The sequence below is a fragment of the Heterocephalus glaber genome, unplaced genomic scaffold (assembly GCF_053883595.1).
Source record: "Heterocephalus glaber isolate CG9 unplaced genomic scaffold, H.glaber_assembly_v1.0 deba00001481, whole genome shotgun sequence".
Classification (NCBI taxonomy): Eukaryota; Metazoa; Chordata; class Mammalia; order Rodentia; family Bathyergidae; genus Heterocephalus; species Heterocephalus glaber.
In genome coordinates this window covers 25498180-25512573 of record NW_028258317.1, presented here as the reverse complement: position 1 = coordinate 25512573, position 14394 = coordinate 25498180, and the positions used below count along the sequence as shown (strand labels likewise).

Sequence of the window (14394 nt, the reverse complement as noted above, 5' to 3'; positions counted from 1 at the left end):
ACTGCTTGGGGGAAGCAATTTATTTATTCACACTGAATCACTGTTATTTATTACTTGTCAGCAGATGCTGTTACTTCAATTAAATATAAAAATCTGAAGTTCTCTTATCCCCTAATCCCATCTCTTAAAAGAAGTGACACAAATTCAAAACATTAAAAGAACATTTTAAGTTTATTGTGGTTTTACGATTTTACTGAGGTGTTGCTTATTACATATCTTAGCAAAGGAAAAGATTCATTGCTTTGACTAGTTCGATTTTAATGTTTACAGGGACCACTGTGAAAATATAATTTGGGACCTTTGCTTTCAGGATAATACAAACCCGAAACTTTAAAACAAGGCACTCAGAAAAAGCATTCATTGTAACACTGTGCTGAATTATGAGAAAGCCTGAGACAGCAAAGACTTGGCTAATAAAAGATCTGATTTCTTAAACTGTAGTGTGCATTCTTTCAGACAAGTCGCCATACCCATACTTGTTATACACAATGTACGATAGTGCACTTTGACCACGTCACCACAAGGTTTCATCATTACATGGCAAGCAACCAGAAACAAAAAAATAAACAAATGAAAAAGCTTTGGTCACATTAAGTACCAGATAATGGCAACTACTGTCAGGAGAAAAAAAAACAACTCTTGGGTAATCTATCAAGAGAGTAATATTTAAAAGTGTGTGTTAACTAAATGCGCCACCTATCTCTGCCAAACAGAAACCTGCTATCCCTAATTACATTTCTCACTGACTTTATGCCTTTAAAGTGTCAAGCCAGCACACTACTTCTGGGACTAATTTCAACTTTCAATGATAAACATATCTTATGCTTTAAAGAACACTAAGTGGCCATCCACCACAGAATATACAAGTCCATTTCCTTTATTATTTCAGTAAACAAAAATTACATCATTTCCAGAAAACTTCAAGAATGCGATTGCAAACAGGATTTTAAGCAAATGTAAGTGGAGTGTTTTCAAATAGCTACCTGAAAATGATCTCATTTATCTAGTAAATCAAAGAAAGTTCCCCATATGTTCTTTCACCAAAAATCTTTTTGTTTTTACAACAAAACTTATTTACATACAATTATACATGAACCCCATTTCTTGTAGACTGCTTCACTGTTGGAAACACCAATTACAATGTAAGGTGATATAGTAAACAAAACTCCCTGAGCGTGTTATACTATTTGTCTCTGCACTAAGTCTCCAAGAACCACATAATCAAAGCTCTGTCACTTTTTTGTCAGATATCATTTCTCCCCATTTTACATGCTTTCTCTGCACCTCTCCCAGAACTCTCAAACCTCCAGTATTCTCTGAGCTTGAAGAATCAGCATCAATGTTAGGAGTTTCTGTAGAAGATGTTAGTGTCTTATCAACCATATGCTTTCGTATTTGTGAAAATAACTCTCCATATTGTCATTTTTTATCTTTGTTTTCATCAATATTATCATGTATGAATATGTCCATGTATATACGACACACACAAGCACAGTTCGGCTAGTGAGGAAAGTTTGCATACCACTAATTTGATCAAAAGATAATGATTTTAAATTTTGGAGAAGGCATAACAGCCAATAAATAAGTTACATCTAGACAGGGGGTTTCTTCTTTCTAGTTTTTTTGGGGTTTTTTGCCCAAGTTATATTCAATAAACCTACAATATTGCAAATAATAAATTAGGAAATAAATTAGGATTTTAAAGCTTTTTAAAAAGATTCTTTGAACTTAACATGATATAACATTCACATACTTTTGATAAACTTGGGTTGCGGGAGAAAGGTAGGAGGAAAAGAATTAATATTTAAGTGACTATATGTACTGAAATGATTGTGGAGAATAAGGGAAGGAAGTGGAGACCAAAAGCTTTCATCTATGCTTTAATGAAAACACAGCAATTCTAAGTAAATATTTTTAGAGACCACATGCAGTAAATAAACATTAAATGTATTGATATTTGAATCTAGATTTTAACCAATCAAAAAGTCTATTTCTCTGGTTCTATGATTATAAAATTCTCAAAAAATCCAAACCCACATCTTTACATGTTTTATACAATGTATTTTCATTTTTCTTAAAACTTCTAAGTTGAGATCACACCAAAGAATTTTTAAAAATTGTATAATAAACAATGACCAATTAAGGAAGAAAGTGAAGAGCAGAGTTAAGTGATAAAAGAGAAAATGGGAAGAATAAAGAAGAGCAAACAAAAAAAGACTAGTCAGGTATGGCTTGTTCAAAGCAGACCCATCAATCAAGCTAATATGCTTAACTATGCAACCCTCAGTTACTGTTGCTGTTCATCCTGTAGTTCCTTAAGCTCTAAATCTACACCAAACCAATCAACATTCTATTTTCTGATAATATCTCACTAGTAAAGGTAAGTAATTCAAACTAATATGCAATTAAACATTTAACATTGATGATGCCCAAGTTTACTCCCAGGAGGAGCTATAGTTTAAGTTTCTGAATTCAACATCAATGTACTTACTAAAGATTAATTTGGGGAATACAAAAATAATTATCGATGAAATGCCTACCCTTCATTCAAAGCTATCAGGTTTTTAAAAAATTAATTAACATTAATATATAAATGGAAACATGAAAATAAAATTTTATTTTGCTTTTTACACAGAAGAAAGGTTTATTTTCACTGATAGTTTCAGAAGTTCCAGTCCATCATCAGCTGGTTCTAATGCTTCAAGGCTGACGGCTGGAACTACCCACCATGAGCTACTAAAAACCAAGTTCTTACAGCTGTCATGTGTTGATGTAAACATATTTTATAACTGAGTGGGGCTGATTTCATTTACTCAACACGGAGAGCATTAAGTTATATAAGACTGATTCTGCCAAGCTAAAATGCACATCCATTCTAACAAAAGAGAGTTCAAATGAACACCAGAGATTTTCCACTTACAGATTAGGTGGCAAAAAGATGACATCTTAACATATACCTTAAAAGAATAGTTGACTAGATGAATATGTATTAAAAAAATAAAATAAAACAAGGATAATTAGTTGTCATGCACATTTTTTTAACCAGGCAGTATTTACAGTTAGTCTTTGGTTCTTTCTTCAAGGACTTTACCAGGAGTTTGATTAACTAGTGCACAACAAAAATTTTTCACAGGCTTCAGAATACCTAAGTATTCCGTTTACATATTTTAATGTTAATAGCAAGAAAGAAATATAAAACATGAAGCTTGACAAGAAAATGCAGTATTTTAACATTTAAATTTGGCTATACATAAGAAAACATAATAAAAAATTTTCTTTCTACATATTGCAGGTTTGTAGAAATAAACATAAAGGTTTATATAGTAATGAATACGTCAAAGGACCTCATAATCAGATTTTAATTTGCTATCTTAATGTTCATATTATATTTCCTTCTTCCATGTTTAGTGATAGAAAAATCCCACAAAATTCCATTACACAGATGTTTAACACCGAAACAATTGTTTTACTGCAATCAACGACTTCAACTACTTATCTTTTTCCCTAACAGAAATAAAAACTTTATGTTTTCCAATTCTTGCAGAATCTCTTTTTGGGCAGAGAGGCTTTTTGGTTTGGTTTTTAGTTGTTCTTGACTATGTTGCAATAGACTAATAAATATGATAGGCAATAATGTCAAATCTCTATCAGTTTGGTGATTTTAAGTATCACACTAGAAATAGAACTTTTTTTACATCTCATGTCAAATGTATGGGGAGGGTAAATTACCAGAACTTCTAGTTCTTTTTTGAACTTTGAGAAAAATATGTTCTCCATGGAGAAGATATGAAGATATGGTAAAACAGAAGAATAATGAATATATATATATAAACTGTTGAAAAGAAACCATCTTTTATAAGTGGCACAATAAGAAATTTTAAAAGGACGTTAAAATATTAGTGCTTTTGAAACTGAATACTGTATGCTTTTAGTTTAATAAAAATTATACTTTGATTTTAAAAGATCTTTCAACTGATAATAGCTATTATTATAAAAATATACCAAATAAAACTAAATTCCTTTGCTATTAAGGAGCAGAACTAATTTGCTTTATCTTCTAACAACTCTTCTATTGAGTAAGATTAACAGGACTTGGTTTTAAAATTAAAATATCTAAAAATTTATAAAAATTAAAATAATTTTAAGAAAATTGTGAAAATAATTCAGTAATATATTTTACATATAAATTAGTTTTCCTGGATGTAAAACACTGCATTATCTGTATACAAAGATAACTAAGTATTTTTAAATGAAAACATAATATCGTGGGAAGACAACAGCAAACAGGATTTTTAAATGTCTTCAAAGTCCCATATAAAACAAAGCAATAGAAACCCCAAGACATTTAAAACTAAGTATCCCCACAAATTCCAAACAAGTTATAAGACTGTAACATCAGCACTTCTATAGAAAAGAGCAAGAAGAAGCCACTTGGGCATCTAAGAGCCCTGATAACAGGAGAATTCAAAATAAGTGGAAATCATGGAAAGCCAATGTGAGATAGCAGCTGAAACTAGGAGGGGCAATAAATGGAATATAAATTATAAAAAGATCTGAAAGTAGCTGGATCGGTGTAGCATGTAAGACTTCCTTCATCTGACCAGCCAGAACTGTTAGGACAGATCTCACAGTAAGGAGAATCAACTCATTGTAGAATCAAAACAGGACAGAGACGGCTGGGGATTTAGCTCAGTGGTTCTGCCGCCTGCCTCAAGCACAAGGTCACGAGTGTGATCCCCAGTATCAAAAAAAAAAAAACAGGATAGAGAGAAACAAAAGAATAGAGAAATTCAGGTCAAAATGGAGGAAGAAAACAGAGCAATTCTCAGAAAACAAGCTGCCTTAATTTAGAACACCAGAGAACAAAGAGACAAAAAAATCCATAAAAGTAGAAAAGCTAACCTGAGCCAGGTTCCTTTTAAAAGTCCAAAAGAAAAACTTGACATAAAAATGAGAAACAAAAATATTAAGTCAAATCCTATGTAATTTTAAAAAGAGCAGAATGACATCCATATGGACAATAAAAGTACACTATAAAGACCCACAAAACATATTAAGACTATTACCCTGTATTTTACAATGAGATGAGTCATTTAAGAAAATGATAATAGCCGAGAATTTAGCTCAGTGGTTTCACTGCCTGCTGCGCAAGCGCAAGGACCCGAGTTCGATCCCCAGTACCAAAAAAAAAAAAAGAAAATGATAATAGCCATAAAAGAACATAAACCAGAATTAGATATGAGGTGACAATTCAGAGAAAAAATAGAAACAAAAGTAAAATCAGAAATCAAAACTAGAAGAGACATAAATAAAATCAGATATCAAAACTAAACTAGAAGAGACATAAGAGTAAACACAACAAATGATGCCCGAAATGGGTGAGAACAGAAACATTTTCAACTCAAAATGAAAATTTTAAAAAGTGTAAGAAAGTAACATAACACTGAAAACAGGCAAAGGAGATATAATGCAAGTAACAGGAAATCCAGAAGAAAACCAAACCAAGGACAAACACTACAATAGTAATTCAATAAAATGGTCTTCAACTTAAAACAAAACAAAAAAGGTTACAGAATTACATAATTAAGGAGCACAATTCATATCTGGTAATTTTTACATTAACAACTGATACCAAGAGACACTAATAGAAATCACTTGAGTCACAGGGCATGGTGCTGCATGCCTGCAACCCCAGGCCTCAGGAGATTGAGGCAGGAGAATTGCTATGAGTTTGAGGACAGCCCGACCTACACAGCAAAGCAAAAACAAAACAAAACAAACCACTTTGAGTGAAAAAGGAAAGAAAAACACACAACTCCTAGAAGCAACAGGGCCATTGCCCTTATTGGGTATCACTGACTCTTAACTGCTGTCATACTTGTCTACTCTTTCATCCTTTCCACCTGTACGTCAATTAAGATGCTGCATTACCCTCACTACACTAGTATTTACAAAAGAATTAAGACTGACACAACGAGGCCCGGGGATTTAGCTCAGTGGTTCCAGCGCCTGCCTCGCTAAGCGCAAGGTCCCGAGTTCGATACCCAGTACAAAAAAAAAAATTGACACAATGAAAAGTAGGTTAAAAAACAAGCTACAGCTATTTAAACATAGCATACTAACGAACACATTTGCCATGACTCCCCAGGAAAGCTCACTAGAATGGTTAAGAGGGTTCATCTATTTTGGACAATAAAAGAGATGGATCAAAAAAACTTTGGAAGCTGGAGTAAAATAAATGAAAGTGACTTAGTAGATGAAGAAAGTTATAATCTAAGAGCCTATTGAGAAATGAAACTAAGAAGTAACTTGATTCTAAACACAAACCTAAGTAAGTCTCAGTAATAGAGATCCCAAGTTCTTCCACAGTACAAGAGATATACAGTATGAAATTTGGTCTCTTCACGAGCAGGCAGTAAGCCGCATTCGTTCATCAGCTCCACCAAAGACTCTGGCAAAGTGCAAGCATGAGATTCTAAACTCAGATATACCAAGCAGAATTAAAAGTAGGGCTAGCCTACCAAAAACGGGTACTGAAAGTCCAGCCTAAGAAAAAAAAGAATTGTACCAACTAATTAGCCCCAGCCAAAAACAAAGAGCTTCCAATTAGCAATTATCAATAAGTATCAGCAAAGATTTAAGGAAATCTGAGAAAACATCATGAATACAAAATAAACAAAAAAAAATTAATCTGAAGGAAATAAGAGGACAAGATACACATTACAACAATCACTAAACTTAATATCCTCAGAGAGGTAAATGTTTCATCCACAAGTCGAGCATAAAGCCAAGGCAAGAGCCAAGCAAGTACCAGCAGATTCAGCCAGAAAAGAAATGAGAGATCTTTTTAGATTCAGACAGCTTATTACTTACAGATAGTGAGAAAATAGTAGTCAAAGATGTCAGGTCTCTATGGCCTTTGTGTGCTGGATGACAGCAACACAAAAGGGACCAGATGACAATATAACAGGAGCCATGGGACATCCTGTTGCTATGAAGTTAACGCTATGCTGCAGCTAAGCAATTTGATAGTATGAAGCTGTACCCTAAGGGTGTAAAGGTAGAAAATCTCTGGTCTCAAAGCAACCAAGGAAGGAGGTGAGAAAACTGCCTTAAGATATCCTCCTACAAGATAGGAAGCCACCCAGAAAAAAGGCGGATGAGAAAATGATCACGTAAGTGCACCTTACAAGACTGCCATAGCCTGTAAGAATCACAGTATCCTAAATCCTCCAAGATTTAGGTCAGTCTGAGGTTCAAGTCATTCAGCCTGCCTGGCCTCACAAGACATGAGCAAGGTCACCAGGATACCACACCGAAGCCATTGCCCTACAGACACAAGTATCTTTTTTTTTGGCAATATTGTGAATCAAACCCAGGGCCTTGCACATGGTAGGCAAGCACTCTACCACTAAACCACATTTGCAGCCCTTGTAATAAATGCCACTGCAAAAAGAATATTCAGAAAATAAAAATAGTAAAAAAAAATCTTTTGTATATTAAAAATGATACGATATTTTAAAGAAAACTATAGGGAGAACTAGAAGAAACAATTGAGAAAATATATGAAAAACTAGAAAATACAGAAAGTAGAAGTAAAAAATTTTAAAACTCAGGCCTAAGATAGAGCTGAATAGAAGGATTACCTGAAATATAGATTAGAGAAAAACTAGAGGGAGAAAACGTAACCCAAGAAGTAATACTTAAAAACTTCTAGAAGTGAATGACATTATTTCCCCACTAAGAGTCCACAATGATAAACTTAACAGGTGAAAAAAATCTATACCCACATATCATCAAGAAATTTCTTAGTAGCAGGGATTAAGATCAGAACCTGACAGCTTCCAAAGAGAAGTAAACAAGACATACATTAAGTATTAAAAATCAGAATGACAAACAAATTCTCAACAGCCTCAATGGAAGTTGGAAGTCATTGGTGTAATGCTGCTGATGATTTTGAGTCTAGACATCTACACTCAGAAAGCTTCAAAAGTGTATGGACAGAACTGGGCCATGCTGAGTCACCCAAAGAATCAAAACAATCTGCAGCTAATGCTGTTAATGGCTATAAAATGGGCAGGAAAGTGTTATTTTTCATTATAAGATGGGGGGCTTGACTTAAAATTATTTACATATTAGCCTGGCACAGATAAACATTCCTGTTATCCCAGCACTCTTGAGAACTTGAGACAGGAGGATTTCAAGTTCAAGCCCAGCCCAGGCAATTTAGTAACTTTGTGAGACCTTGTCTCAAAATAAAAGATTTAAAAAAGGGCTGGAAATGTAACTCAGTTTGAAGGCCCTAGGTTCAATCCCTAGTACCAGGGCCAGGGGGGAGGGGGGTTATATTATTCTGAAATAAAACAGTAAGTTTGAAGTCCAAAGTGAGTAATTCTAAGTGGTATACTTACCAAGAGATGCTGATGATGAAGACTGTAATAGGTATAAGGAAAAAGAAACAGTACCTAGACTACTGTTCATAACCAGAACAGCAAGAGACAAAAGAGAGACTAAATAGATTATTTCATTTAGAGTTCAGGGGGAGGGAAATGGAGGAGATAAATATGTGAACTCAAGACTCTTATGTTTAATAAATTTTATAGTATTCTGTATTAGAATCAGACTAGTACAGCTGAAAGATAATCAAGTATTTGGCTGACAGTTTGCTTCATTTTAGTTACTTGTACAAGGTTGCACAGCTGGTTAGAGCAGTCAGAAACGTCTGCTCTTAACTTTCACATTCTTTTCATTGTATCACAAAGCATCTTAAAATAATTACAAATACCAAAGAAATATATCTAGTTCCTACTGGTACACTCACTGGCACTTTAAAAATAACTAAGGTGAAATTTTGTTAAATTTACTTTTTAAGAATTATACAATCAATGAGAGGTATCTAAAGCCAAATTCTCTTCTCCTACCTTTTATGATAGACTAGAACTGAGGCTGCCAAATAATCTGGCCCAAACTGCAGGTTCATCTTTCCTCTATCTACTTGAAATGTCATTGAAAAGCACACATTTTACTGCATTATGTATTAGTGTTCAAATGATTAAGAATGCCACCCAGGTTCATGCAGGTTCTAACATTTTACTGAAAATAGGTTTTGGCAAAAAGATTTATACGGAAAGGATATACTACCTCATAGTCTTAAGGAATTGGTGGTGTTCAACAAAAAGATTTGAGGGCTTGGGTTATTTTTCATTGACAGGTTTTGGGATATATCTGAATATGTAGAAATATCTGAAAGTGGGCCAAGGTTTAGTGCTGTTAACAACTGCTCACCAATGCAGAGGACATCCGTTGCCAACCAACATTCAAGATCTGAGTGAAGTTCCTAGTCAATTAGGATTATTTTACATTAAATGGAAAATTCACTTGCCATTTTTTTGTTTTAATTACTAATTATTGCCTAAACATTTTCCTTAACAAAAGGAAAGCATCAAGCATAAAAAGGAACTGCATTTACACTTTAGAAAATTCAGTCTATTCCATTCTAAAGTCTACACTATAACATCTCCGAGTTTAAGATTTGAATAGGACTGAAAACCTCAGAGGTAGTCGCTGAGAGCTGATGATTTAAATGGCACCATCGGATCACTAGGGGTGTTTTCATAGGGCATTGCTTAGGCATTTCTAAAACAAACATTCCTATTCTCTCGTCAGTTCATTTTCAGACAGCTCTTAAATCTTTCAACATTAAAAATTAAAAAGGACAAGAGAAAAAATTGGTTTTTTAAAAAGGCAAAAATCTAAGTAGCCTCTAATTTGTTCCGTTTATTCTCTCATATATACCTACTGCAATCAAAAATCCTCCAAACCATTTTGCACACTGAACAGAAGAGATACACAGTGCTTCATAAAGACAGTAACTTTAAACATTGATGTAACACTTGGACCCTTTTCTACTCTTAAATGTTTAAGCACACAAATACCATCTACTTAATAATTAGTATGCAGTGATAAAGTTTATTCTGTACTGTTTTATTAACTTTCAAGCTCGAACAGAAATTTCTATCTAAAAACTCTTTAAAATTAACTACAATTAAATCAGCTAATAAACACAATCCCGGAAAATTGTGTATAAGGGAAATGTTCAAACTACATTAGTAGAGTATGGCTTCTAAATAAAATATACCATATTTGTTACCAAATATAAAAAACAGCTCAAGATTTGCATTTTAGAAAAAATTTAAGGGACCCTACTTAAATTTATTTTGGTATCAAACTGCTTAGTAATGGGGAGAGATCTGTAATTGTGGCAGCATGCTAATTTGTTTATAAAATCTATACAAAATTAGATTAATTATAACATCAACTTATCAAAGGTTCTTGAAATTAATTTCGTTCTTAGAAAAGTATCAAAAGTCTTCACATCCAGAATGATAGTCTTTTATTATTTTTGATTCATGCAAATATAGCACATCAGAGCTTCAAGCAATAACACCCAATGAAACCCTGTATGACAAAATATCCTCCTTTTCCTGATAGCTTGGAATGTAAATGAAATTTGTTCCTTTTTATTGAAGAAAAAAAAGTGAACAAAGTGTCCAATAGGATCAAATACCTGTTAAAAAGGCTTGTCTGCTGCAATTAAACATGAGCAATTAATTAGCTCTACACTGTAAAGCACTGCCTTAAACTGAGTCCTCTTTTTCTTTATAAAAAGTTTTTCTCAGCCATTTCAGATCACTAAGCCTTATAATGGAAACTGCTACTCAGTTTTAACTAGGAAATCCACATCCACAAAAGGCATCTTCAAAACAGTGGATATTTTGAAAGTACATATACGCAAAAGTAAATTTCTAAACAAATTTAGGAGCAATAATTTAGTATTCTATTGCAAAATATAAGCAGCCTTAAGAGAAACATGCTTGGTCAGTCTTTCTTAAAGCTTTTGGTGCCAAAACATTTAAAAACAAAGAAAAATACCATAACTCTTTCTTAATAGCTCTTAAGATATTAATTTGCAGAAATAGGTAAATAATGATCTAAAAAAGTATCCAGGCTAACCAGTTATATTTGCCATGAATTCAAACACACACCTATAATATAAAAGTTTTTTTTTTTAAATGTATTTTAGGCCTAAGATGAGTTTACCTAAATATGAGTTTACCTAATAATGGTTACATGAGAAATACCACATAAGACCCAAATAAACTTCAAATACAAATTTTTAGGATGTGGCTTTGTTTGAACACATCAAAAATTCAAATTTAATTTAAATAACTAGGCTGGCTTTTTTATATCACCAGCCTTCATTAGGGCCTTAATTGCTCTTGCCCTCATCTCAAGTTCTAGCAGCTCCAGTTGCTGTGCAGAAGGTTGAACATCTTCTGGTGGAGGAACAGTCAGGGTGGCTGCTTTGGGTTCCTTTGGGCTAGACTCTGCCAGTCCCAGAATTTCATTTACACTTTTTTCAATGTCTTTCTCCAGGTCATCTATCTGACCAGCTTCACTTTGGACTGTACTTTCTGGGGCCTCAGGAGCAGCTGCTTCTTCATTGCATGGGCCTTCTATGTCGCTGTCATAAGCATCTGCATTTATACTGAGTACATCACTATCTTCCCCTTTGCCTGCAACAAAAAAAAAAAAAAAAGGAGGGGAGGAAACCATATAACCTAAATAACCTGTATCAGAATTTCCTTACTATTTACAATGAAAGGGCTGCTTCGACTTTACCTCTCACCATAGAGTCCCAAGCACATTCCATACAACCCCATTCCACCCCATTTTCTGACTCAACTTTCCAAAGAGACTGAATTTCATGTAAATCTTAATGTATTTTTCATTCTAATTTAAGAGTGTATAGAAGCACTGGGAAACATTCCATCCTATAGAGTTCCTGCGATCTGTTTTGTAAAATATTGTAATGCCTTGGATCACAGTGAAGTTTCTACATTATAAAATGAAAGCTGATGTTAGAAACCTTTAGGATAGAGAATTTATTATTAAACTTCACTCTGGTATTTAAAATACTTTATAAAGTGCAAAAAAGAAAAAACATCATCAGCAAGCTGGACACCACATGCATTACAATTACCCCAAATCTTTTCATATGCTTTTTCAAACACTTGGCTCTGAATCAATAAATTAAAGAATGCCTAAGGCCATTTTCTAAGATAAAATATGTCTTCATGAAGAGCATTTTAATAAAGTTAGTATATCATAATTTTTAAAAATACACTTGTTATAAAACTTCTGAAACTGATACTAAAAATATAAATATAAATGCAGATCAAATACCTTAGCCTTGGCGTTAGATATTACTCAACTTCCAGACATCATTTACAACTCTGAATATTTACTTTTCTCTAATTTATTTATTTTTTATGTCTCTGGCATTTAAAAAATTTTTATTAGTACATGATTGCAGTACATAATAATTAAATTTATTGTGGGGAGTTGGTACATGTACATAATATATTTTAATTATTTTTTCATCTCCTACCTTTCTCCTCTCTCCCTGCTCCTTTCATCTCTTGGTCCCCTTCCCATTTACAAAAGCTTTATCTCCATTTTTCTATTGTTGTTTTTAAGTAATGATTCCCAAAGTGTTGTCCCCTTCATAGTTTTCTTATAAGAAGGGAAAACTTACTTACAAAATATAGATGAACAGATGGAAAATTCTGGTAACAAAATGCTTAAGAAGAACACAAATAATTCTACTTCACTGGTTTTATTACTGCCAATTAACTGACCTTGCTTGAACCTGGTATATCCTTATAATTTAAAAACATTCCCTATTCCAAAATTAAAGTGGTAGGGCCAAAGATTTAGCTCAGTGGTGCCACACCTGCCTGGCAAGCACAAGGTTCTGAGTTCAATCCCCAGTACAGGGGGGAAAAAGAATTAAAGGGGAAAATGAATCAATAAATAATTTTTGTGATCACAAAGAAAACACATTTAAAAAATCATTGCAATTTCAATTACTTGATGTCAAAGAATATTTTATAAATCTCCCCAAAGTGACATTTCCAAATAGCGAACACAATTATAGAAAAATGAATATAATCTTTGCATTAAGAAATATTTTATACTAGTATTCTAATTTGAGACAAAAACAAATTTAAGGGCCGGGGATTTAGCTCAGTGGTTCCCTCACCTGCCTCAGAAGCAAGAGGTCCCAAGTTCAATCCCAGGTACCAAAAACAAAAACAAAAACAAAAAAAACCTCAAGGAAAGCAGTGCTAAGGTTTTTTTAAAACCTGTTTTTTGTTGGTTGGTTGGTTGGTTGATTGGCTGTTTTTTTTTAAGACAGATCTTCCTATCTCAGCTTCTCCAGTGCTGACATTATAGGCATGTGCTACCATGCTCTACTAAGTTAATTTTAGAGAATAGTAGGCTTTAACCTAACATTCTAAATCTGTAATCACTAATTCTGAAAGAAAACCTACAGGTTATTTAAAAGATTTTAAAACATAAATTCTTGAAAAATATGATTTATCAGACTAGATGTTGTTGTCAGACAGGAAACAAACAGTAGACAAACGTAAGGAATGACTAGGCAGAGGGGGAAAATATGAATGCTGGAATATCTGAATCCTGATCCTTACTGTGCCATTAAGTTTATGATTTTGGCAAATCCCTAACCCTCTCAGTTTCTCTCTTAAAAAAAAAAAAAAAACTAAGAATATCTTTAAAGTTCAAGTTCTAATATAGTAACAATAAATTAAGCCTACATAACAATCTAGGCTGACAATAAATCTTTTTTCCCTCTAAGATATGGTTTTGGTAATGTTTTATAAGAGAAAAGATATAGATTTATAATGTCCAGACATTATACCTAAAGTTCACATTATTACCTGGGGTCCAAGGAACAATGCAATCATGTATGTGCTACATCACCAGTTTTAAGTAGACACATTTTCATAAAATTAATTTTCTTTGAATCTAAATGCAGGAAAAATTTTTTAAATCATAGCAAAACTTAAGTTATTTTTATTAAATAAGTGAAGATCTGTACTAGTAGATCCACCCTGAAGACAAACAAGGCAAATCTAGCTGAATGTCACTGACATGTATCACCAGCCTGTAATTCCACCAAAAGACTGTGGAGACTTATATAAGTGTGTATAGACAAATTGTCAAAGAGAATGTACTCCCACCCCTTGGAGAGAAGGTCTACAACTTTCAAATACTTTTTCAGTGGCTAAGACACACTAAGCTACATACTTGCACTTAGTTCAGATCATTTTTAAGACATAGCTAAAGAGTCACTCTACCTTGAACTTATATAATAAAATATTTATTTTTTAAAGTTATCAGCAGTTGGACGTAGTGGCACATGCCTGTAATCCCAGCACTTGAGAGGCTAAGGCAGGAGGACTGCTGAGTGTTCGAGTCAGCCTGGGCTACATAATGAATTCGAGGCCAGCCTATACTATAAAGTGA

General features: G+C 33.5%; 1 protein-coding gene across 2 annotated transcripts in view; it reads right to left on the bottom strand.

Moving 5' to 3' along the window:
• Positions 1 to 10370: 10370 nt before the first annotated feature.
• Caap1 (caspase activity and apoptosis inhibitor 1) overlaps positions 10371 to 14394 on the bottom strand; it is a 46619-nt gene continuing 42595 nt past the window's right edge. For both annotated transcript variants that reach the window (XM_004838363.4, XM_021252932.2), the window contains exon 6: positions 10371 to 11576. In XM_004838363.4, coding sequence (XP_004838420.1) covers positions 11230 to 11576 — 347 coding nt within the window. In that variant the 3' untranslated portion in view covers positions 10371 to 11229. The remainder of the gene's footprint in view (positions 11577 to 14394) is intronic.